A 25,077-nucleotide genomic window follows, 5' to 3' on the forward strand; every position below is an offset into this window, starting at 1 on the left:
GACGGGGACAAGTACAACTATTTATTGTTTGGTAGTAGTAGTAGTACTACTCTGTAGACCAACTCCCACTACTCAATCTGTGGTAACCTACAAATTGAGAATTTTAGTGAAACATATTTTCACTAAATTAATTGGGCAGTCATAAGCTTTCGATATAGCAATGGAATGAACTAACTTCTACTTGTTTAAAAATCACCTGAGTTACATATACATGTATTAATATAATCGTATTGTACTAATACTCTTAATATTATATTGATTTTCGAACGAACACTGTAATTCAAAAAGTGTCTAAAGAAAAACTTTATGAAGAAAAGAAGAAGAAGAAGAAGAAGAAGAAGAAGAAGAAGAAGAAAACACAGGTAAAACTTGTTTAATGTTAAATAAACATTCAAATAACATAACAGATAACTACTCTAAAGAAGATAAAGCTAAATGATAAAATATATGCAACATAAACATGTATAAAGCTGTATCCTAACCGGACGTGAGCGATTATTTTAGAAATCATTAATTTTAATCGCCGTGTCCTAACCGCGCGCGTACGACGCGACGGATAAATGTTTCGCATCGCACGCGTCCAGTTAGGATACGGCAATTAAAATCAATTATTTCTAAAATAATCGCTCGCATCGCTCGCATCGCTCGCGGCCGTTTAGGGTACAGCTTAAGGTACGACAATAAGAAGATACAGATGGTAAATACAGATTTTTACATATTAAAAAGATAAATATTAATATTTACTAATTTTGATAACGATAGCAATCACGATATTATCAAAACGTCCTTTTTTTTTTTTTGCTAGAGATATAGATACGATTTTAAAAATGTTCTTTTGTCGTTCGTATTATGTTAATAAAGTTGAATTATGTTACTTTTTAATAAAGCTGAACTGTGGTACTTTGTACAAATGTGCATAGCCGTACGAACTCCCATTTTTGTAGGCTGGTTTTTGCTAGAATTAAACGAAACTGCATGAATTTGGTTAACAACTAATATTTTCTTCTTCTAGAATTGTGTTGTTTTCCAGTAAACATTTTAAATATTAAGGTAATCTGTGGTACTTTTTAGTAAAACTGAATTGTGATATTTTCTATGCAAGTCAAATTGTGGCACTTTCTAGAAAAAGCCAAAGTAAGCCTATGCTAATTTCTAATAAAGCTGAATTTTTGATAGTTTATAAAATCGAATTATGGAACTTTATGAATCAAACTTTTAATAAAACTGAAGTCATAGTTTTTAATAAAGTGTATTTTAAGAAAAGAAAAAAAGATTCAACGGTGGCACATTGCAATAAAATCGAATTGTGGTATTTAATTGTTTTGATTAAGATATGACTATAAGAAACTGCCGGCTTTCATGTAACAGCCTAGGTAAAATATTAAACATTACACAACATGAAGGTTTATTTGACATAGTGTCGATAAAAATAGTGCTCTTATATCCAATTACGTTTCGAACACGTTTTCCTAGGCAGGTCACGAACGGAGAAATTGAAGAGAAAAGAAAGAATAAAAGACAAAAACCACACGTGCATGCCTTTACTGGACATGCGCACGTGAAGCCATATTTCACTAGATCACGTGGCTTATTATGTCATCCTTGCACGAACGCTGTTTTATTTCGTATTTCCACTTTGGTCACAATGAAAACTGTTTATGCGCAGTTTGTAAATAAATACACAAGATGTACATGTATGCAGTTGTGTTTGCTAAAAACTGTCAGTCATCGATGACAGTGACGTCAGCAATGAACTAGGGACACGCCTCCGGGTCAAGGGTGAAAACGGTGTGGTACTCAGAACCAAGTTCGTTCTGGATTCTTTGCAATGAGTCATATCGATCTGAAATAATAATAAAAAAGTAAAAAGTAAAATAAAAATGCGCCTCCCCGCTTAAGGACGAAAATGCAGGTTGTGGCTTGTGCCTCCCCCCCCCCCCCACTAAAAGCTGTGGCCCCTCTCACTAGAGATTGTGGCCCCCCCTCATTAGAGATAGTGTCTGATGTTCGCGTACGTATGTTTATTTGTGTGTTTGTGTTTGTTTGTTTGTTTGTTTGTGTGTATCTGTGTGCGTTCGTACATGCGTGCGTTCGTGTGTGCGTGCGTGTGTGTGGTATTTATGCGTGAAAGTATATAAGAGTATGTGTGTCTTTCTGAATGGATGAATGTACGTATATAGGCAACTAATTTAATACTGACATTCCACTAATACCACTTACCTAGTATCTTTTTTTTGTGTGTCACATAAAATCATTTTTAGCTACCAGAACTACTACATATTGTGTTTGCCAAATTTTGTAAAAATAATTGTGGTTCCTTAGGGAGCGGGGAGGTGCCCAATGATAAAGTCTGATGCGCGGTCGGTCTAGGATTAATCCCCGTCGGTGGGCTCATTGGGCTATTTCTCATCCCAATCAGGGCACCAAAGGCCGTGGGTATGTGCTATCCTGTCTATGGGATGGGTCATATGAAAGATCCTTTGATACTAATAGAAACACAGACATTACATGACAGTATCCTGTTTATATTCACTCCTTAGATACATTCTGTAACCACTTCAAAAAAAGTAAAGTTTGTTTTATTTAACGACGCCACTAGAGCACATTGATTTTTTATCTTATCATCGGCTATTGGACGTCAAACATATGGTCATTCTGACACTGTTTTTAGAGGAAACCCGCTATCGCCACATAGGCTACTCTTTTACGACAGGCAGCAAGGGATCTTTTATTTGCGCTTCCCACAGGCAGGATAGCACAAACCATGGCCTTTGTTGAACCAGTTATGGATCACTGGTCGGTGCAAGAGGTTTACACCTACCCATTGAGCCTTGCGGAGCACTCACTCAGGGTTTGGAGTCGGTATCTGGATTAAAAATCCCATGCCTCGACTGGAATCCGAACCCAGTACCTACCAGCCTGTAGACCGATGGCCTAACCACGTCGACACCGAGGCCGGTATAGCCACTTCAAGGCTTCAAGCATAGCCTACTGTCCTGGGAAAACACCACTATTTCGTTTGTGAATTGTGGTTTAGTTGTAGATTTACGTTTATGTGCAAAACAAGGCTTATGAGGTTTTGTAAAACTGGGCCCAGGCTTGTGTGCCCGAATTTAAAACGAAAATGCCCAAATATAGCATGGATGCGGCTCATGCGTCCCCCCCCCCCCCAAAAAAAAAATCGAAATACATTAGTGTCAATGAAAGAGTCTAGACTGGATAAAACATCTACAAACCGCATGCCGCCAGCCGCATTAAAACAATAGCATATGGGTTACATGCTCAAAACGCAAGCCACAGACTCAACAGTTCGTACGAACCCCATTAAGTCTAAGCGGGCCTTTAATATACATATTTCTCTTTCTAACTAGTGTCAAAGGCCGTGGTATGTGCTATCCTGTCTGTGGGATGGTGCATATAAAAGATTCCTTGATACTAAATGAAAAATGTAGCGGGTTTCCTCTCTAAGACTATAATATTATGTCAAAATTACCAAATGTTTTACATCCAACAGCCGATGATTAATAAATCAATGTGCTCTAGTGGTGTCGTTAAACAAAACCAACTTTAACCTGGTTTAATCGTACAAACGCAAGCCGCAGACGCAACAGTCTTGCCGCACGCACGCACCACATGCAGTCTACATATGAGCCTTTTATTTGGAAGGTACGTACAATCCTTCATGATCTGTCCCATCTGCGAGGGTGTTCTAAACAGGTGGACGTTGACGACGGTGTGCGGGTCCTTGTAGTGTCTGCGGAGCGAGTGTATGTCGTCGGTCTGCACGACGAACGGGTGAGCGGCGTGATCGAGCATCATGTTGGCGAACGGCGAGGCGAACTGGTGCTTCAGGTCCAGATACGAGCCCTTCGTCAGACGGATCTCGGAGATCATGAACGTGCTGTAATCTGCACAACAGGCATGACATAAAAAAAAACAATCATTAGTTTTCTATGATATAAAACACACACACACACACACACACACACACACACACACACACACACACACACACACACACAAAAACAAAACCAAAACATCCCTCCCCCCAAAAAAACAAGCCCACCCACCCAACAAAACAAAACAAACCAATAAGAAAAAAGAAAACCCTACAAACAACAACAAAAAACAACAACCCAAGACCCAACAAAAACCCGACAAAACAAAAACCAACCCCCCCCTCCCCAACAAAACAAAACGAACAACAAATAACCCTAAAACAAACAAAACAACATTTCATTCACTTCATTTCAACTTATTTTCGTGCTTATATCCAATTAAAGTTCAAGCACGCTGTCCTCGGCACATACCTCAGCAATCTGGGCTGTCTGTCTTGGACAGTGGGTTAGTTGTTAGTTGGTTAGTGAGAGAGAAGAGGGTGTAGTGGTCTTACACCTACCCATTGAGCCCTTAAGAACTCGGTATGGGTTGGAGCCGTACTGGGCTGCGAACTCTATACCTACCAGCCTGTAGTCTGATGGCTTAACCACAAAGCCACCGAGGCCGGTACAAGCCAACAAACGAACTATTCAGGGTTGTACGCATCTTCATAAATCAAGGCTAATATTCGTTCCTCGTATTCAGCCTTGATACATGTAGTCAAGATTACTGATATCCACTACTAGCACCCTCTATTGGAAGAAAATTTGTAACACCGATTATGTCCCTTACAAGATGACATCGCTGACCAATCACAGCATCGGTAACATGTGACAATCTTGAAAGCAATATAAAAAATTAACCGCCGAAACTTTGTTTTTAACATATCGTGACAAACACGACACGTTTCCACGGACGCTAACGCTGCCATCTTTGTTTACAATAATAATGGAATCTATAAGGAGCGTTGCGATTCGTTGCAATCAGATCTCATCGCATCCAATGAAATTTAAGCATTTTGTGGCACGATTTCTTGACTACATGTATCAAGGCTGAATACGAGGAACGAATATTAGCCTTGATTTATGAAGATGGGTTGTACGTAGCGTAATATAAATGGAACGGCAGTATAAAAGTAATTAGGACACATTAACAGAGGATCTTCTACAGCTCTTTTAATTAAGGACCGGCATTTAGCCCAGTCGGTTGAGTGCTCGCCTGAGGTGCTTGCGTCGCAGGATCGAACCACCTTGGCGGATCCATTAAACTGATTGGGTTTTTTCTCGGTCGATCCAATGCACCACAACTGGTGAAAGGCCATAGTATGTGCTGTCCTGTCTGTGGGAAAATGCATACAAAAGATCCCTTGCTGCTAACAGAAAAATGTAGCGGGTTTCCTCTGATGACTACTAGTATGTCAGAATTACCAAATGTTTGACATCCATTAGCCGATCATTAATTAATCAGTGTGCTCTAGTAATGCCGTTAAACAAAACAAACTTTAACTTTAAACTAAAAACGGGCACTTTTTCGTATTTTTCTGGTTGCGCAACTGCCCGATATCCCCCCTCCCCGCGCTTTGTACAGCCCACCTAATAATAAGACACAATTCCAACTGATTAACTACAATTGTGTTTGGTCAATTTACAAAATGACCTATTTTCCAAATGTGTCTCTAAAGAGTAGGACCTACCCATGAGACACAAATCTGGGAAATACGAGTACATTCTTGTTTTGTTTTAATCCACAAAAATCCAATAAGGGGGTGGGGATAAAAGGAAGGAACAGGTGGTCTAAATGACTTAGGAAACAGGCGCGAATGCTGTAATTCATGCAGGGGTGGGGTATACAATGCGTCGAGAGAAGTTTTTAGGGACGGGGGGTGGGGTTGGTGGGTGGGGTGGGGTGGGGGTGTGGGGGTGGGGGTGCGGAGCCATACTTCTACGGAAAATATATGTAAAATATATTACCTTGAGCAGGTGATGAGGTCGACCTCCAAACCCCCATGTTCTTGGTTATTTGTTTTTTTCTTTTATTGTAAAATGACAATTATAGATGTACGGAGTTAAAAACCAGTATTTGATGGTAAATGATTGGTAAAAGACGAAGAAAACTTGTGTAATGTTTGAAAAAATACATTTTATATACACACATTCGTACACCGCATTCAAAAACTGACATATTACATTATATCTTTTACGAATACAACACAATATTCTAGAAAAAACCCTAAACAAAACTTAAAGGAAGTTTCCAAATTTAATTGTGTATTTATTTCAAAGCGCCCTCAATCTAGGATCGATCTCATTCAGCTATTTCTCGTTCCAGCTAGTGCACCACGACGTATATCAAAGGCATGGTATGTGCTATCCTGTCTGTGGGATAGTGCATATGAAAGTTCCATTGCTACTAATGGAAACATGAAGTGGGTTTCCTCTCTAAGACTATATGTCAAAATTACCAAACGTTTGATTTCCAATAGTCGATGACTAATAAATCAATGTGCTCTAGTGGTGTAGTTAAAGAAAACAAACTTTAATTTTGTATGACTGTATATAGATTTGAACACACCTGCTTCATCTTCTGGCGTATAGTACCGATCGATCGTCCACGCTTCGCAGGCGCCAGCGGGTGGCGGGAAATCAGGCTGTTTGAAATTCTTGTCACTCACGAAGAATTTAATGGCGGCCTCTCTGTCGGGAAATAAAAATACGACACAGGCTTCGTCTTTATGATAGTGGTCTCCCCGAAAACTGTAACCAGACTCAAATATCTGCAATAGATGATATAAAAGAAGCCAATTTTAGTGAGAATACTGTCCCAAGTTCAGCCAGCGAACTATTTTATTGGATTCGGACATAGTCATTTGCTTTACCGTGAAGCGCATAAACCAGTCTAGCGGATATGTTTTTCTATTCGATCTGGCTGAACTCAACCCTGATCTAGGATACGCAATGATAAAGTTCAAATATCTGCAATAGATTATATGACAAAGCCAGTTTTAGTGCAGATACTGATCTAGGATATGCAATGAGAAAGTTAAATTTCTATTCTTTATCAGTTTATTATGTCAATCACTGAGGGGAGTAGGCTGGACGAACCACCCCGCTGGTGCTAAAACACGTTTTACAGTGAAATATTAGGCTATTCATATATAGATGTCCAGCGTTCGCTAGCTTTATAGTCGAACTCTCACAACTCCAAACCACGATACATTCCTGTAATCTGATTGAAATCAGCCCGAGTATTGTCAACAACCTAGTTATAGTTATAAACCTGTTGAACTGAGAGAGAGAGAGAGAGAGAGAGAGAGAGAGAGAGAGAGAGAGAGAGAGAGAGAGAGAGAGAGAGAGAGAGAGAGAGAGAGAGAGAGAGAGAGAGAGAGGGGGGAGCGAGCGGAAGACAAACAGACAGACAGAGAGAGAGGGAGGGAGACAGAGAAAAAGAAAGATAGACGTCACATGGGAGAGGGAGAGGGAGAGAAAGACAAAAAAGAGATTGACAGGAGAGAGAGAGAGAGAGAGAGAGAGAGAGAGAGAGAGAGAGAGAGAGAGAGAGAGAGAGCGAGAGAGAGAGAGAAAGAAAGAGAGGTGAGGTGAATCAACTGAAATATAATCTTATTGGTCTCTCCAAGTTAACGATAACCATTAAAAGAATCCACAAAATCAAACGTTATCTTGTGTTCAGATGACATTTCATTCAAAAATGAAAATGTTGCTGGCGTAAATCTGACACTAACCGACACCCATTGGAAATTACTGACCTCAAGGGAATATTACCCGACAATAAATATCGATGATCAGGCAGTAGGCAGGGGTCGAGACATGTTCCCCCAGAAAATGTATTGAAGAAAATAAAATCTGCTTAAGCGGAGAGGAGGACGGGGTGGGGCGGGAGGGGGGGGGGGGGGGGAGGGTCCGACCCATAAAACCCATCCCAACATACGGACCTGCATAAAAATACAGAGACAGACAGAAAACAGACAAACAAACAGACGCAGATATAGACAGATAGTAAATTAACAGATACATGTATATAAATAGGTATAACAGGTATATAGATTAGACACTGGTAGACATGGCTAAATAATATAATAAATGGTTACCTTACGGGCGATGCCAAGAAATCTGCCTCGGAAGTTACGGACATTACTGGAGGCCAGCACACAGGCCTGTCCCACGACTCCCAGGTTTGACCCGCCGCTCGTTGGAAAACGGACGAACAGGTATGCCCCGTTACTCTAGAATATAGGGTAAATCAATTCATTTATTAACACGGCAGGAAAGTTAAAGTTTGTTTTGTTTAACGACATCACTAGAGCACATTGATTTATTAATCATCGGCTATTGGATGTGAAACATTAAATTTGGGTAATTTTGACATCAAACCCGCTACTTTTTTCCTTTAGTAGTGCTCAAGGGGTCTGCTATATGCACCATCCCACAGGCAGAGTAGCACATACAACAGCCTTTGATATACCAGTCGTGGTGTACTGGCTGAAACGAGACATAGCCCAAATGGGACCAACGACGAGGATCGATCCCATACCGTCCGCGCATTAGGCGAGAGCTTTACCGACATAAAAACAGACAGCAAATGCCGCTCAAAATGCAAAATAAGGTTTCTGGTAATGAGTTTTAAAAGCAGGTTTTGCATTCCATTGGGGGGTCTATTGGGCTATTTCTATACTAAGACTGGTATATCAAAGGTCGTGTATGTGCTATCCTGTCTGTGGGATTGTGCATATAAAAGATCCCTTGAACACTATTAACGGAAACATGTAGCGGGTTTCCTATCTAAGACTATATGTCAAAATTACCAAATGTTTGACATCCAATAGCCGATAATGAATAAATCAATGTGCTCCAGTGGTGTCGTTAAACAAAACAAACTTGTTCCATCTAAGACTTATTTTGAGAGTATTCTTGGTTCATCTAGGATTCCTAATTTTCAGAAGTTTATGATGTACCTGAAAATCATAAGCCCCCCCCCCCCCCCCCATTTATCTTCTGCATTGCTGATGACAAAATGGGCGGGATGTAGCCCAGTGGTAAAGCGCTCGCTTCATGTGCGGTCGGTCTGGGATTTATCCCCGTCTGTGGGCACATTGGGCTACTTCTCGTTCCAGCCAGTGCACTACAACTGGTATATCAAAGATCGTGATATGTGCTATATCCTGTCTGCGGGATTGTGTATATATAAAAGATACCTTACTACTAAGGTAGAAAATGTAGCGGGTTTCTTCTCTAAGACTACATGTATATACGTGCCAAAATTACCAAATGTTTGACATTCAATAGCCGATGATTAATAAATCAATGTGCTCTAGTGGTGTCGTTAAAATAACCCGTTAACTTTTGCTGATGAAAAACGTTAAACTATAAGTCCAATTTTGAGACTAATAATTGATTATTAATAATTATTTCTAATTTCTCACTTTCTAGCATTTGCGTCCAAATACAAATTTAAAAAGTGTCGTTTCCTTCGCAACTTTCCAAAACGAATTTTATGGCTTATAATGTTAGCTATTTGACAGTTATGCGAGTATAACGTCTAAAATAGCACACTAAATATAGTTTCTTGTATATTGAATTCAATGTGCTTCTGGTCGTCCTAATGTATGTAAGTAACGCAAACTGGATTAGGTTTTCCAGTAATTTTGTACGAACGATTTTTGTTTTTAGATATTAGGAAATAATGTGAAGTTTAACCTATTACAAACACTGGGACAGTCATTTCATTTAATTTCATTTAACCTATTTTCGTACTTATATCCAATTAAGATTCAAGCACGCTGTCCTGGACATACACCTCAGCATTCTGGGCTGTCTGTCCAGGACAGTGGGTTGCTTGTTAGTGGAAGAAGGTGTAGCGGTCTTACACCTACCCACGGAGTCGTTAAAACTCGCTGTGGATGGGAGCCGGTACCGGGCTGCGAACCCAGTACCTACCAGCCTTATGTCCGATGGCTTAACCACGACGCCACCGATTAATACGCAGCCAAAGATATATTTTTACAGAAAAAAAATGTATTTACTATACAATTGTAGCCATTAAAATTTCTCTCTTAGTCGACATTATAACAATGGGAACAAACTCAGGACAGTCCCTTTAATGTATTTTACTAAAATAAATATTGTTTTATGTAACCTATAGTCCATCCCACGGGGAACGCCTTTTTTCTTACTATGGTATATACTATACAAGTTATTTATTTCTAAGCTGACTGTTTTCTAAATTGCACACACAAATAGTGTATTTGTGTTATTTCCAAAACACTTTTACTTTTTTTCAAACCAAACTGAAATTGTTTACAAAAAACATTTTTGTAGGAGGATAGGACGGACTATAGTAAAAAAGAGAACAGTATTATATACACAAAAACAAAAGAAAAAACCACACACAACTTTATTTATAGCCTATAGGCCTATATCGATGTGTTACCTTCATTTTATACTCGAACAAAGTGTTTCGAAAATCTCCAACTTTTGACATGTTTTCATACTTGAAGTCTCGGGGGCGGTATCCAAAATTATAGGCTGCCATCGGGCCAGCTGAACTGCGTAATCCGTCCGCCTTTTTATTAATACAAATTAACGGACTTAGTGAGGTAACGAAAACGAATCCCGGATCCTTATCGCTTTCCGTTTAATCAATCGTCCCGTGTAGCCATGGTCACGATACACAGATGATTCGACGTTCGTATATTATACGGGGCACACAAGAGCTATACACATACGTGTGAGATAAGTACATGTATATTGTGAATTTTCTCATGGTAATACACACTGCCTGTGTTTAGTAGGGTGGCTAAAGGCATTCAAACAAAAACGCACGTCCCTTAACGCTTCCAGTCTATTCAGACAACCAGTCAAGCCGCAGTTGTGAAAAGGTGATACACCCTTATTCAATATAGATCCATTGAGGATGAATTCGGTTATAGAAAATCAAACATTTTCCTTCTATCATATAGAGTAAAAGTTAATATACTCACAGTGGGTACCTTTTTATGCTGCCACGACATAGTGCTGTAAAAAAGAAAAGAAAGAGAACCAACATATTTTTAGTCTTAAGAATAACTGCCATTTCTTCAAGATAATAAAACACAGTCTCGCAATTTGAACGAAATGTGGGTGCAACATGTTTAGATTAGATGACGGTTAATTGTTAGCATACTGTGGCTCATAATACTCTTTTGAGTTATGTCTATAATATTTATTGATTTTAAGCCACCTTTTGTATGCTTCAATTGTATATTTTGAAAAAGAAATATAACTGTACAAGATACTTAAACCTACACATGCATTTAAACGCATGAAGGCACCCTTTAACTCCTGAGCCGTACACAGCTTAAAATAACAAGGAGGGGGTGAGCAGGCATGTGTGTAGGGGAAGGGATTCAGGGTTCAAAAGCCCTTCCTGCTCTAGCAATTTGTTTTAAAAATATATTTTCCGGAGGGAGCATTACTCGACCCTCTCCCTCCACTATAAACTCCACTCGTCACCGTCTAGAACTCTCCCTGCTAAAATAGCCGCACACGGACCTATGAGGCCAGTAAAAACGGAACCGGGGCATAATAATATAGCGTATTCTCCAACTGGACAAAAAAAGCTACTTTTAAATTTAAAAAAAACCCCAATTTGTTTTTTTTAAAGTTTTCTTGCGGCAGTTGCCCGCCTATCTGTCCATGAGATACATCCCTAGGATCAAATGAAAAAAAAAGAAGAAAGATTTAATTTAAAAAACAGAACTATGATGTAGACACAGCTGGCAATTTCTTTTTCATAATACTTTTATACGATCAAACCTAACTATAAAGACCACCTCAATGATCAGAACAACTGAAAACACGTTATCTTCACACACGTTTATAAAACAGCCAAACGTGTAAGCAGCACACGTTGTTTTAAGCAGACAAAAATCGAATTGTCCAAATCACCCACTTCAGTACAAACAGGTATTACCCCCCCCCCCCCCCCCCCCCCCCCCCCCCCCCCCACACACACCTGTCATAATATACCAAATTTAATTATCTCTTAGGTAGCTTCTTTTAAAAAAATAAGTAACTGCTTATCACATATTTGGCTATGGAATTTACTGGCCAGATAAAACAACGTCTGCTGACAGCACGTCCTGTCAGAAATCTCACCAATGACAGGCATTGTCGTATTTAATGCGACATTCAAAGTTAGGAGCACTTCGAACTTTGACCTGGTGAGAAGCTATTTGGTATACTGGTACCTATATGTAGATGCCTGACCTTCCAGCCAGAGCACTGCAACTGGTATATCAAAGGCTATGATATGTGCTACCCTGACAGTGGGATGGCGCATATATATATATATATATATATATATATATATGGCCGAGTGCATAAAGCACCCTCACACAAAAACTACACAAGTTCGATCTCGATTATATTCTTTAATCCATGATGATAACATATAGACAAAGTATATGACATGGAGAGTTGGCCCCAAACGTCTTTCTCTCTTGCCAGATATTCTCTCTCTCCCTGTCTGTCTCTCTCTCAGTCTCTCAGTGAACTATCTTTCACCCCAGTCACTCTGATAACATGACACACACCTAACCAATATTGGCAGACCATTACTATCCTGGGTTCCTTAAGATAACCCCAGTGACAGTGTTTACCATATATTAATGTCCCATGTGTCTTGGAGGAATTTCCCAAGTACCTTAAGTGTAAACAAAGAGAAATAAACCTCAGACGCCTTAGTGGTGTTTATGCATGTTTAGTATAATAACACATTATGCTGGGTGCTTTAGACACATTATACTGGGTGCTTTAGTTGAAACCCTCATATATATATATAAGCGAAAAAAGTGGAGCGGGATTTCTCTATAAGACTGTAGGAATTGCCAATGTTTGACATTCAATATCGGATGATGAAAAAATAAATCTGCTCTATTTGTGTCGTTAAACAAAACCAACCTTTATCTCTTTACAGCAAATAGTCTAAATAGTGAGAGAAGAAACCCGCTGATAACAAAGGTTATTTTTACCGATTGCATCCCCCCCCCCCCCCAGAATAAGACACACCACGCCGTTGATATATCAGTCGTGGAGCGCTGGTAAAAAAATAAATAAGAAAGAACGTCTGAAACGTCCGTTATAAACAAATAGCAGTTTTACAGAGTTACCATGCAACAGGTTTGACTGTATATAAAAAAAAATACTAGTTGCCACAAGCATAAAAGGTCCGACAACTATTCTGCCCGGCTAAGTTTGAGCCAATCATATTTGGTTCGGCAGTTTTTGATTCGGGCCAGCAGAAGTTGTAGCTTGCCATTAATAATCAATATTCTCTAGTGGTGTCGTTAAACAAAACAAACTTCGTGTAGCTTGCCGAACTGAATATCTGGCAGGAATATCCGCCAATTTCGATCCCTGCGCTAAGCTCGAGAGACAAAATCATTCAACTGCTTAATAGTCTTTATCAGGCACAAAAAAAGCAGACGCGTGTGCAATGCGGGGGCTGATGGGTAGGGTTTCGGGGAGGGGGCGGGGGGAGTGGTGTGTGTGTGTGTGTGTGTGTGCTCAGACCCCCTCCTACCCAAAGCGAATTTTCGAGTTTTCAATGTATTTTCTAGGAAAGTATGACTTGAATTCCCCATGACACTTCTCTGATCACAGTCTAGACTTCCCTGCATAATTTTTCTAGACACGCGCCTGAAACTCATTACAGCTTTTTCCCTAGCCGGGCAGTAGTATCCTGTGATTAACAGTATTTCTGGCAGTTGTTCCAGAAACGTCTTGGCAGTTGCTGACTAACATTCCTTTCTTCTCTTTTTCTTGACCTGATTTTCTCTAATACGACCGGCCTTTTTTTTTTGTCACAGCTTATTTCAAGCTTAGTTTAACTGGAAACCAATCTGATTGTGCAAGAACGAGGCCAACAAAGTGTTTATCACAACTATAATTCTTCAGTTAAGGTTCATTTATCTCCAATATCTTAGACCGGGTGATTAGCGACATTGTATACACTAAAATGCACAAGCTTGCAGGTGGAAATTTCTTTTGTGTAAATCAAAGAAGATATTAATACGAACGACTCACACTATACATACTATTATACCAACTAAATGTCTGTTGTTATCAGTGGTGACAAAATGTGTCTGTTGTCATTGATATTTCGTATTCAATCCAGTTCCACTGTACATACATGCTTAAAATCGTTACTGTGAGTCGCATTGTGTCAACGCATCTTATTACGGATTGTGACTAAGTACTGTCTTGATAAAAACCATATATTATAATTCACACTGTTTCCAGTACAGTCACCCATGCAGTGATTTATTATATCATAAAAAAGCTAACAGCTAAATTTAAACAGTCCAATACATTAAAAGGCTGTGGTATGTGCTATCCTGTCTGCGGGATGGTGCATATAAAAGATTCCTTGCTACTGATGGAGAAATGTAGCACCACGACTGGTATACCAGAGGTAGCGGTCTGTGCTATCCTGTCTATGGGATAGTGCATATAAAAGATTCCTTGCTACTGATGAAAAATGTAGCGGGTTTCCTCTCTAAGACTCTATGTCAAAACTACCAAATGCTTGACATCCTACGGCCGATGAATAATAAATCAGTGTACTCTAGTTGTGTCGTTAAACAAAACAAACTTTAACTTTATACTCGTAAGACAAAAACCACAAACCAACAACTGAACAGGGAGGTATATGCCCACCACCATCTGAACTCGCGGCCAATTGGAATCATTATTTATATGTATGCTCTTGTCCGTTATCGTCAGTGGGCCCATTGCGCTATTTCTCGCTCCAGCCAGTGCACTATGACTGGTACATCAAAGGCCGTGGTATGTGCTATCCTGTCTATGGGATGGTGCATATAAAAGATACCTTGCTGCTAATCGAAAAGAATAGCTCATGAAGTGGCGACAGCGGCTTTCCTCTCTTAATATATGTGTGGTCCTTAACCATATGTCTGAGGCCATATAACCGTAAATAAAATGTGTTGAGTGCGTCGTAAAATAAAACATTTCTTTCCTTCCTTTGTCCGATATCCTCTCCATGGGACAATCATGCTATTAATTTTACCCTGTCTCTCCATTCATAACGTTGACATGCTTATCCTTTTAGTATTGCAAGGGTGAATAACTAAAATCTCATATATGCAACCCTGGTAATATGTTTTTAACTACGGCAATCGGCAATGCCGTGAAGAGTGCCGCGGTGTTTTCAATAATTTTCCATAGCATTTATTTTGTTATAGAACTTTCAATTTTCTATAACACTTTACTTAATTAATTGTTTATTTTTGTAATACTAACAAATTCAACTCCCACCTTACACATTAATAACACAGTTGCTAAAGAAAACAGCTTGGAGTCTATTTTGCACGGCATATTTTGCCGTGGTAAATTTTTTTATAATTGCCAAGGTTGAATAAGTAACGTTACCTCAGATATTTAGGTACAGTATCGAAAATAAAAATAGAAACAGAATGACCTCTCATGATTTAACAATAAAACATTAAAAATACCTACTAACAAACAACATCTAATCTACTTACTTTGATACTCGGTAATTCGTCAACTTGTACGAACAATATTTTATTTGAAATTAAAACATGTAACAACTAGCAAAATATGGAGTCACTCAGAACTAAAGTTTCGTGATAAAGAACATTAGCGTATGAAACTTCACTGGAGCATGTGTTGTCAGACAGAACATTACGTGTGAAATTAGTTTTATTGACACTTGATACGGGACCAAGAAGTCAGGCGAGGTTGAGTATGGCTTTAAAGAAATGAGATACTGCCATGTTTTATACAACCCTCTTAAAGTCATCCTGGCAACTGACGAAATGTTTAAACTTAACGGCGACTGCAGGTGAAAGGGCACAGTTAATTTATAAATTTCTTTCTTTGGGCAAGGCCTAATTTATACATTTCTTTGGGCAAGGCTTAATTTATACATTTCTTTGGGCAAGGCCTAATTTATACATTTCTTTGGGCAAGGCTTAATTTATAAATTTCTTTCTTTGGACAAAGCTTAATTTATAAATTTCTTTGGGCAAGGCTTAATTTATAAATTTCTTTCTTTGGACAAGGCTTAATTTACAAATTTCTTTGGGCAAGACTTAATCTATAAATTTCTTTCTTTGGACAAGGTTTAATTTATAAATGTCCTTCTTTGGACAAGGCTTAATTTATATATTTCTTTGGTCAAGGCTTAATTTATAAATTTCTTTCTTTGGACAAGGTTTAATTTATAAATTTCTTTCTTTGGGCAAGGCTTAATTTATAAATTTCTTTGGTCAAGGCTTAATCTATAAATTTCTTTCTTTGGTCAAGGCTTAATTTATAAATTTCTTTCTTTGGACAAGGCTTAATTTATAAATTTCTTTCTTTGACCAAGGCTTAATTTATAAATTTCTTTCTTTGACCAAGGCTTAATTTATAAATTTCTTTCTTTGACCAAGACTTAATTTATAAATTTCTTTCTTTGGGCAAGGCTTAATTTATAATTTTCTTTCTTTGGGCAAGGCATAATTTTGTAATTTATTTATTTATTTATTTTTTATTATTATTATTTTTTTTGCATCCGTGCGCTTAATATATGTAATGTACAACACATGATTAAATTTTAAACTGACACAAACTCGCATACTATTTAGAATAATTTTGCAGAGTTTGTTAACAAATTGCTGTCGAAGTGTACATAAGCCTATATAGAATACGTTTCAATTTTAACACAAAACTAAAAGCATAGCCTAATCATGTATTTAAAATTCAAAGTTTGCCTTTGTTTCACGACCCCATTAGAATGCTGGAACAGCCAAGGGTAGGCAATTGCACCTGCATTGTTTACAATGGCTGTTCCAGTAGTTGCCTTTACTCCTGTACCAAAAAGGAAATTTACTCTATGCACTCTGATGTTAAATTTATTTAGAAACGTTTATTATATGTAATTGACTTTTTATGTCATTCGGTATAGCCTTAAATAAATCTAATCTTTATTAATTATAGTTACAAGCCAATTCATCTTTCTTCAATGACTCAGCCGGTCTGTACTATATATTTTAGAAAACAACGAAAACAATTTAGAAGTCCCAACCAGTGCACTACGACTGGTATACCAAAGGCCGTGGTATGTGCTGTCCTGTCTGGTAAATTGCAGATAAAAGATTCCTTGCTGTTAATGGAAAAATATACGAGTCCAAAATTACCAAATGTTTGACATCTAATAGCCGATGATTAATAAATCAATGTATTCTAGAGGTGTAGTTCAACACAACCAACTTTAATTATTGTTTCAAACTCGTTAGTCTGTTTGGCACCGTTGGAACGTACCTTTACTTGTATTAAAACAAACTAATCTCCAAGATATTTATAAATTGATATATTTGTACATGTAGTGCTACTTACGTTGTTGGTAATAATTTTTCCATTTAATTTATGTGCTGTTTGTCTCTCAAGAGCCTGCTCGTGATACTTAATTTGATTCACTCAGTGCGCAGTCAGCGGGGAAACCAAGCAGTGCTAGTCATAATAGCCTTTCAAGACGTCCTGGTTAACGGGGAAACCAAGCAGTGCTAGTCATAACGGCCTTTCAAGACGTCCTGGTCAGCGGGGAAACCAAGCAGTGCTAGTCATAATAGCCTTTCAAGACGTCCTGGTTAACGGGGAAACCAAGCAGTGCTAGTCATAACGGCCTTTCAAGACGTCCTGGTCAGCGGGGAAACCAAGCAGCGCTAGTCATAATAGCCTTTCAAGACGTCCTGGTTAACGAGGAAATCAAGCAGTGCTAGTCATAATAGCCTTTCAAGACGTCCTGGTTAACGAGGAAACCAAGCAGTGCTAATCATAACGGCCTTTCAAGACGTCCTGGTTAACGAGGAAACCAAGCAGTGCTAGTCATAATAGCCTTTCAAGACGTCCTGGTTAACGAGGAAACCAAGCAGTGCTAGTCATAACGGCCTTTCAAGACGTCCTGGTTAACGAGGAAACCAAGCAGTGCTAGTCATAACGGCCTTTCAAGACGTCCTGGTTAACGAGGAAACCAAGCAGTGCTAGTCATAACGGCCTTTCAAGACGTCCTGGTCAGCGGACAAACCAAGCAGTGCTAGTCATAACGGCCTTTCAAGACGTCCTGGTCAGCGGGGAAACCAAGCATTGCTAGTCATAACGGCCTTTCAAGACGTCCTGGTCAGCGGGGAAACCAAGCAGTGCTAGTCATAACGGCCTTTCAAGATGTCCTGGTCAGCGGGGAAACCAAGCAGCGCTAGTCATAACGGCCTTTCAGGACGTCCTGGTTAACGAGGAAACCAAGCAGTGCTAGTCATAATAGCCTTTCAAGACGTCCTGGTTAAAGAGGAAACCAAGCAGCGCTAGTCATAACGGCCTTTCAGGACGTCCTGGTTAACGAGGAAACCAAGCAGTGCTAGTCATAATAGCCTTTCAAGACGTCCTGGTTAACGAGGAAACCAAGCAGCGCTAGTCATAACGGCCTTTCAAGACGTCCTGGTCAGCGGGGAAACCAAGCAGTGCTAGTCATAATAGCCTTTCAAGACGTCCTGGTTAACGGGGAAACCAAGCAGTGCTAGTCATAACGGCCTTTCAAGACGTCCTGGTCAGCGGGGAAACCAAGCAGCGCTAGTCATAATAGCCTTTCAAGACGTCCTGGTTAACGAGGAAACCAAGCAGTGCTAATCATAACGGCCTTTCAAGACGTCCTGGTTAACGAGGAAACCAAGCAGTGCTAGTCATAATAGCCTTTCAAGACGTCCTGGTTAACGAGGAAACCAAGCAGTGCTAGTCATAACGGCCTTTCAAGACGTCCTGGTTAACGAGGAAACCAAGCAGTGCTAGTCATAACGGCCTTTCAAGACGTCCTGGTTAACGAGGAAACCAAGCAGTGCTAGTCATAACGGCCTTTCAAGACGTCCTGGTCAGCGGACAAACCAAGCAGTGCTAGTCATAACGGCCTTTCAAGACGTCCTGGTCAGCGGGGAAACCAAGCATTGCTAGTCATAACGGCCTTTCAAGACGTCCTGGTCAGCGGGGAAACCAAGCAGTGCTAGTCATAACGGCCTTTCAAGATGTCCTGGTCAGCGGGGAAACCAAGCAGCGCTAGTCATAACGGCCTTTCAGGACGTCCTGGTTAACGAGGAAACCAAGCAGTGCTAGTCATAATAGCCTTTCAAGACGTCCTGGTTAAAGAGGAAACCAAGCAGCGCTAGTCATAACGGCCTTTCAGGACGTCCTGGTTAACGAGGAAACCAAGCAGTGCTAGTCATAATAGCCTTTCAAGACGTCCTGGTTAACGAGGAAACCAAGCAGCGCTAGTCATAACGGCCTTTCAAGACGTCCTGGTCAGCGGGGAAACCAAGCAGTGCTAGTCATAACGGCCTTTCAAGACGTCCTGGTTAACGAGGAAACCAAGCAGCGCTAGTCATAACGGCCTTTCGAGACGTCCTGGTCAACGGGGAAACCAAGCAGTGTTAGTCATAACGGCCTTTCAAGACGTTCTGGTTAACGGACAAACCAAGCAGTGCTAGTCATAATAGCCTTTCAAGACGTCCTGGTTAACGAGGAAACCAAGCAGTGCTAGTCATAACGGCCTTTCAAGACGTCCTGGTCAGCGGGGAAACCAAGCAGTGCTAGTCATAACGGCCTTTCAAGACGTCCTGGTCAGCGGGGAAACCAAGCAGTGCTAGTTACAACGGCCTTTCAAGACGTCCTGGTCAGCGAGGAAACCAAGCTGTGCTAGTCATAACGGCCTTTCAAGACGTCCTGGTCAACGGACAAACCAAGCAGTGCTAGTCATAACGGCCTTTCGAGACGTCCTGGTCAACGGACAAACCAAGCAGTGTTAGTCATAACGGCCTTTCGAGACGTCCTGGTCAACGGACAAACCAAGCAGTGTTAGTCATAACGACCTTTCGAGACGTCCTGGTCAACGGACAAACCAAGCAGTGTTAGTCATAACGGCCTTTCGAGACGTCCTGGTCAACGGACAAACCAAGCAGTGTTAGTCATAACGGCCTTTCGAGACGTCCTGGTCGACGGACAAACCAAGCAGTGTTAGTCATAACGGCCTTTCGAGACGTCCTGGTCGACGGGGAAACCAAGCAGTGCTAGTCATAACGGCCTTTCAAGACGTCCTGGTCAACGGACAAACCAAGCAGTGTTAGTCATAACGGCCTTTCGAGACGTCCTGGTCAACGGACAAACCAAGCAGTGTTAGTCATAACGGCCTTTCGAGACGTCCTGGTCAACGGACAAACCAAGCAGTGCTAGTCATAACGGCCTTTCGAGACGTCCTGGTCAACGGACAAACCAAGCAGTGTTAGTCATAACGGCCTTTCGAGACGTCCTGGTCAACGGACAAACCAAGCAGTGTTAGTCATAACGGCCTTTCGAGACGTCCCGGTCAACGGACAAACCAAGCAGTGTTAGTCATAACGGCCTTTCAAGACGTCCCGGTCAACGGACAAACCAAGCAGTGTTAGTCATAACGGCCTTTCGAGACGTCCTGGTCGACGGGGAAACCAAGCAGTGCTAGTCATAACGGCCTTTCAAGACGTCCTGGTCAACGGGGAAACCAAGCAGTGCTAGTCATAACGGCCTTTCAAGACGTTCTGGTTAACGGACAAACCAAGCAGTGCTAGCCATAACGGCCTTTCAAGACGTCCTGGTCAGCGGGGAAACCAAGCAGTGCTAGTCAAAACGGCCTTTCAAGATGTCCTGGTTAACGGACAAACCAAGCAGTGCTAGTCATAATAGCCTTTCAAGACGTCCTGGTTAACGAGGAAACCAAGCAGTGCTAGTCATAACGGCCTTTCAAGACGTCCTGGTCAGCGGGGAAACCAAGCAGTGCTAGTCATAACGGCCTTTCAAGACGTCCTGGTCAGCGGGGAAACCAAGCAGTGCTAGTTATAACGGCCTTTCAAGACGTCCTGGTCAGCGGGGAAACCAAGCAGTGCTAGTCATAACGGCCTTTCAAGACGTCCTGGTCAACGGGCAAACCAAGCAGTGCTAACCATAACGGCCTTTCAAGACGTCGTGGTCAGCGGGGAAACCAAGCAGTGCTAGTCATAATGGCCTTTCAAGACGTCCTGGTCAGCGGGGAAACCAAGCAGTGCTAGTCATAACGGCCTTTCAATATGTTCTGGTTAACGGACAAACCAAGCAGTGCTAACCATAACGGCCTTTCAAGATGTTCTGGTTAACGAGGAAACCAAGCAGTGCTAGTCATAACGGCCTTTCAAGACGTCCTGGTCAACGGGGAAACCAAGCAGTGCTAGTCATAACGGCTTTCAAGACGTCCTGGTTGACGGACAAACCAAGCAGTGCTAGTCATAACGGCCTTTCAAGACGTCCTGGTTAACGGGGAAACCAAGCAGTGTTAGTCATAACGGCCTTTCAAGACGTCCTGGTTATCGGGCAAACCAAGCAGTGCTAGCCATAACGGCCTTTCAAGACGTCCTGGTCAGCGGGGAAACCAAGCAGTGCTAGTCATAACGGCCTTTCAAGACGTCCTGGTCAACGGGCAAACCAAGCAGTGCTAGCCATAACGGTCTTTCAAGACGTCCTGGTCAGCGGGGAAACCAAGCAGTGCTAGTCATAACGGCCTTTCAAGACGTCCTGGTCAGCGGGGAAACCAAGCAGTGCTAATCATAACGGCCTTTCAAGATGTTCTGGTTAACGGACAAACCAAGCAGTGCTAACCATAACGGCCTTTCAAGATGTTCTGGTTAACGAACAAACCAAGCAGTGCTAGTCATAATAGCCTTTCAAAACGTCCTGGTTAACGAGGAAACCAAGCAGTGCTAGTCATAACGGCCTTTCAAGACGTTCTGGTTAACGGGGAAACCAAGCAGTGCTAGTCATAACGGCCTTTCAAGACGTCCTGGTCAACGGGGAAACCAAGCAGTGCTAGTCATAACGGCCTTTCAAGACGTCCTGGTTAACGGACAAACCAAGCAGTGCTAGTCATAACGGCCTTTCAAGACGTCCTGGCTAACGGACAAACCAAGCAGTGCTAGTCATAACGGCCTTTCAAGACGTCCTGGTTAACGGACAAACCAAGCAGTGCTAGTCATAACGACCTTTCAAGATGTTCTGGTTAACGGGACTCTTTCACAATTGCATAATGTCATCTTCTAGCCAAAAGTATCCATTACAACGAAATATTTATATATTTTAAAATTAAATTAATTACCGTTTGCAAACATTCTGTATGGAATCAAGTCATTTGTAACTATTTATCAGAGTTCAACCCATTACACCTCTTCCCGAAGTATGTAACAATGTAACATAATAAATCGTTGAAATGTCCTTTATTTCAGTGCTTAGTTTTCCCTAAATCGGGTAACTAACCCATACCTTTAATATCTACGGTATAGCGAATGGCCTATAATGTTTGCTCCGATGTAGACTTTTGGTATATATCAGCAAATTGTATTAATTAGTAAAGAAAATAATCGTCGTACGGAATACAGTATCATTACTTTTAAATATGCCTATATATACTTTTAGATCACACAATAGACATGATATGACCCTATCCTGTATATCCTCACATAATAGACATGATATAACCGTATCATGTTTAGATCCTTACACAATAGACATGATATGACCATATCCTGTTTAGATTTCCACATAATAGACATGATATGACCGTATCCTGTTTAGATCATCACACAATAGACATGATATGACCGTATCCCGTTTAGATCATCACATAATAGACAGGATATGACCATATCCTGTTTAGATCATCACATAATAGACATGATATGACCGTACCCTGTTTAGATCCTCACACAATAAACATTATATGAGCCTATCCTGTACACATCATCACATAATAAACCTGATATGGCCCTATCCTGTACACATCATTACATAATAAACATGATATGACCCTATCCTGTACACATCATTACATAATAAACATGATATGAGCCTAGCATGTACACATCATCACATGATAAACATGATATATCCCTATCATCTACAGATCATTACATAATAAACCTGATATGAGCCTAGCATGTACACATCATCACATAATAAACCTGATATGGTCCTATCATGTACACATCATTACATAATAAACCTGATATAAGCCTATCATGTACACATCATCACATAATAAACCTGATATGGTCCTATCATGTACACATCATCACATAATAAACCTGATATGACCCTATCCTGTACACATCATCACATAATAAACATGATATGACCCTATCCTGTACACATCATCACATAATAAACATGATATGACCCTATCCTGTACACATCATCACATAATAAACCTGATATGGTCCTATCATGTACACATCATCACATAATAAACCTGATATGACCCTATCCTGTACACATCATCACATAATAAACATGATATGACCCTATCCTGTACACATCATTACATAATAAACCTGATATGGTCCTATCATGTTTATATCCTCACCTAATAAACAAGATATGGTCCTATCATGTTTATATCCTCACCTAATAAACAAGATATTGCTAGCTGACACTTGAATTAATTTTTAACCTGCATATACTTTTTTTTTGGTTGGGTGGGAGAGGGGTGGGGGAGGGGCACCGTTGGAGGGGTCAAATGACCACGTATGGCATGTTTTCGGTATCACCTTCCTTTTTTAAGTGTACTAATAATTGTCTACCACATGAAATGCTGATATCCCATCACAAAATGGTAGGCCTAGGTAAATCTCGACCTCTGCCGGTGCATTTAACATGTGAAAGTGGCAAGAGCCGAACTAAAATATCGGTAGATAGATATATACACTTGCGGCTGTTTCAAATTCAAAAGCAAAACGGTTTTCTTTGAAACGGAGCGTGTCTTTTGACAAACACAAAGGATAACAGATCTACCTTTAGTTCTTACCTGTCAAAACCTCTTTCTGTTTACCACGACATGGGCATTCTACTCGGAGCAGCGTTTCTTTTGGCGTTTCCAGTGGCAACCCTATTTTTAGGTCGACGCTAATAAAACACCCCCTTTTGAAAGGGTAGCCCAATATTTGCCCTTTGCTACACGTCCCGCGTTTGGCACACGCCCAACTAGCAGAGGGTTAATACCGGGTTGTGAGATAGATTGCGAATAAATTATATCAGCGCCATGTTGAGATTTATCGGTGACGTTTCGCGCAAGATGTAAACAAGCTAGAGAAATCGCTATGCAGAGATCACACATCGACAAAATGTAGATATATAGGCACGTTTTAACGGTGCGATTTAAAAAAACAATTTACTTTTTTTTTGTGTGTATCAAAGGACCCATTTTATTCTTTTTAAATGATGTACACATTGTAATGCGCGATTAAAAACATAGTGATTAAGATTCTTTTGTATAATACGATTCTACCGTAAATCGTTACTTAAGGCTGTACCGTGTCAACGCGCCATTACTCATAAGATATTATCGATCGCGATCAAATGATCTGAACTACAAGAATCGTGATTACTAAATTATACTGCGTCTTGTTCGTTAAGTTAATGATTTGTTAGATTAATTAATGACACAGACAATTAGCCGATTTACTGTTAACAAATATATCACATGGTCAGGTCATAGGGCTTTACGTGCACATTCAGAGCAAGCTGTTGTAGTGCACACCTATATCGCATGCAGCTATTCTGCTTTATATATACACTGGCGGAAAAAACCCAACCCAAACGCAAGTTCAGTTTTGGTAATATAACTTTTTTTTATCCGTATACCAAATGTAGTAACATTTGACACATAGTTATCTCATTGTACTGTCTAAAGAATCGTGGGTTAAAATTGGGTCAACCATGATTGTACGAAGCTTCATGTATGGTTTTTTTGGTGGTGTTTTTTTTACCGATTTGTCAAGAAAGATGCATCCGGGTCACTACCACGTGTTATGAACTTGAACGCCATACCAAATGGAAGTTTTGAACAATACACATCGAGTGCACAACATTTCATTTCAACACGATTGAAAAACAAAATACCGCGAATGTTACAAGTTGATAGGGGTAGGGTTATTGCTATAATTATGCAGGGACAATCGCAACGTCGCGTCACCCAGTAATTTGGGGTACATGAGTCAACGAATCCTCGTTTAGCTGGACTTCTCAGAGCCACAGAAAGATTGGCTGACCGTCCCAGGAGCGGACGTCCGCGCGTTACGTTGCAATA

General features: G+C 40.5%; 1 protein-coding gene across 2 annotated transcripts; it reads right to left on the reverse strand.

Moving 5' to 3' along the window:
• Positions 1–357: 357 nt before the first annotated feature.
• On the reverse strand, positions 358–24,041 carry LOC121388329. 2 transcript variants are annotated; one of them, XM_041519627.1, is made up of 6 exons: positions 23,797–24,041; positions 10,874–10,907; positions 7,985–8,119; positions 6,451–6,652; positions 3,675–3,908; positions 358–1,843 (listed from the first exon to the last, which is right to left on the reverse strand). In XM_041519627.1, the coding sequence occupies exons 2-6, from the start codon at positions 10,901–10,903 to the stop codon at positions 1,755–1,757; spliced, it is 690 nt and encodes a 229-aa protein (XP_041375561.1). In that variant the 5' UTR covers positions 10,904–10,907; positions 23,797–24,041; the 3' UTR covers positions 358–1,754. The 2 variants fall into 2 exon arrangements, with proteins under 2 accessions (XP_041375561.1, XP_041375560.1); XM_041519626.1 differs by lacking the exons at positions 10,874–10,907; positions 23,797–24,041 and adding an exon at positions 10,324–10,573.
• Between the last annotated feature and the right edge of the window lie 1,036 nt (positions 24,042–25,077).

The sequence above is a fragment of the Gigantopelta aegis genome, chromosome 14, assembly GCF_016097555.1.
Source record: "Gigantopelta aegis isolate Gae_Host chromosome 14, Gae_host_genome, whole genome shotgun sequence".
Lineage (NCBI taxonomy): Eukaryota > Metazoa > Mollusca > Gastropoda > Neomphalida > Peltospiridae > Gigantopelta > Gigantopelta aegis.

Excerpts from the sequence above, each read along its gene's own strand:
- LOC121388329 (XM_041519626.1), bottom strand. The coding sequence starts at position 10,425 with ATGGCAGCCTATAATTTTGGATACCGCCCCCGAGACTTCAAGTATGAA. Across the intron at positions 6,653-7,984 it reads TTCTTGGCATCGCCCGTAAG|ATATTTGAGTCTGGTTACAG; the intron begins GTAACCATTTAT and ends CATCTATTGCAG. Across the intron at positions 3,909-6,450 it reads TACGCCAGAAGATGAAGCAG|ATTACAGCACGTTCATGATC; the intron begins GTGTGTTCAAAT and ends CCTGTTGTGCAG.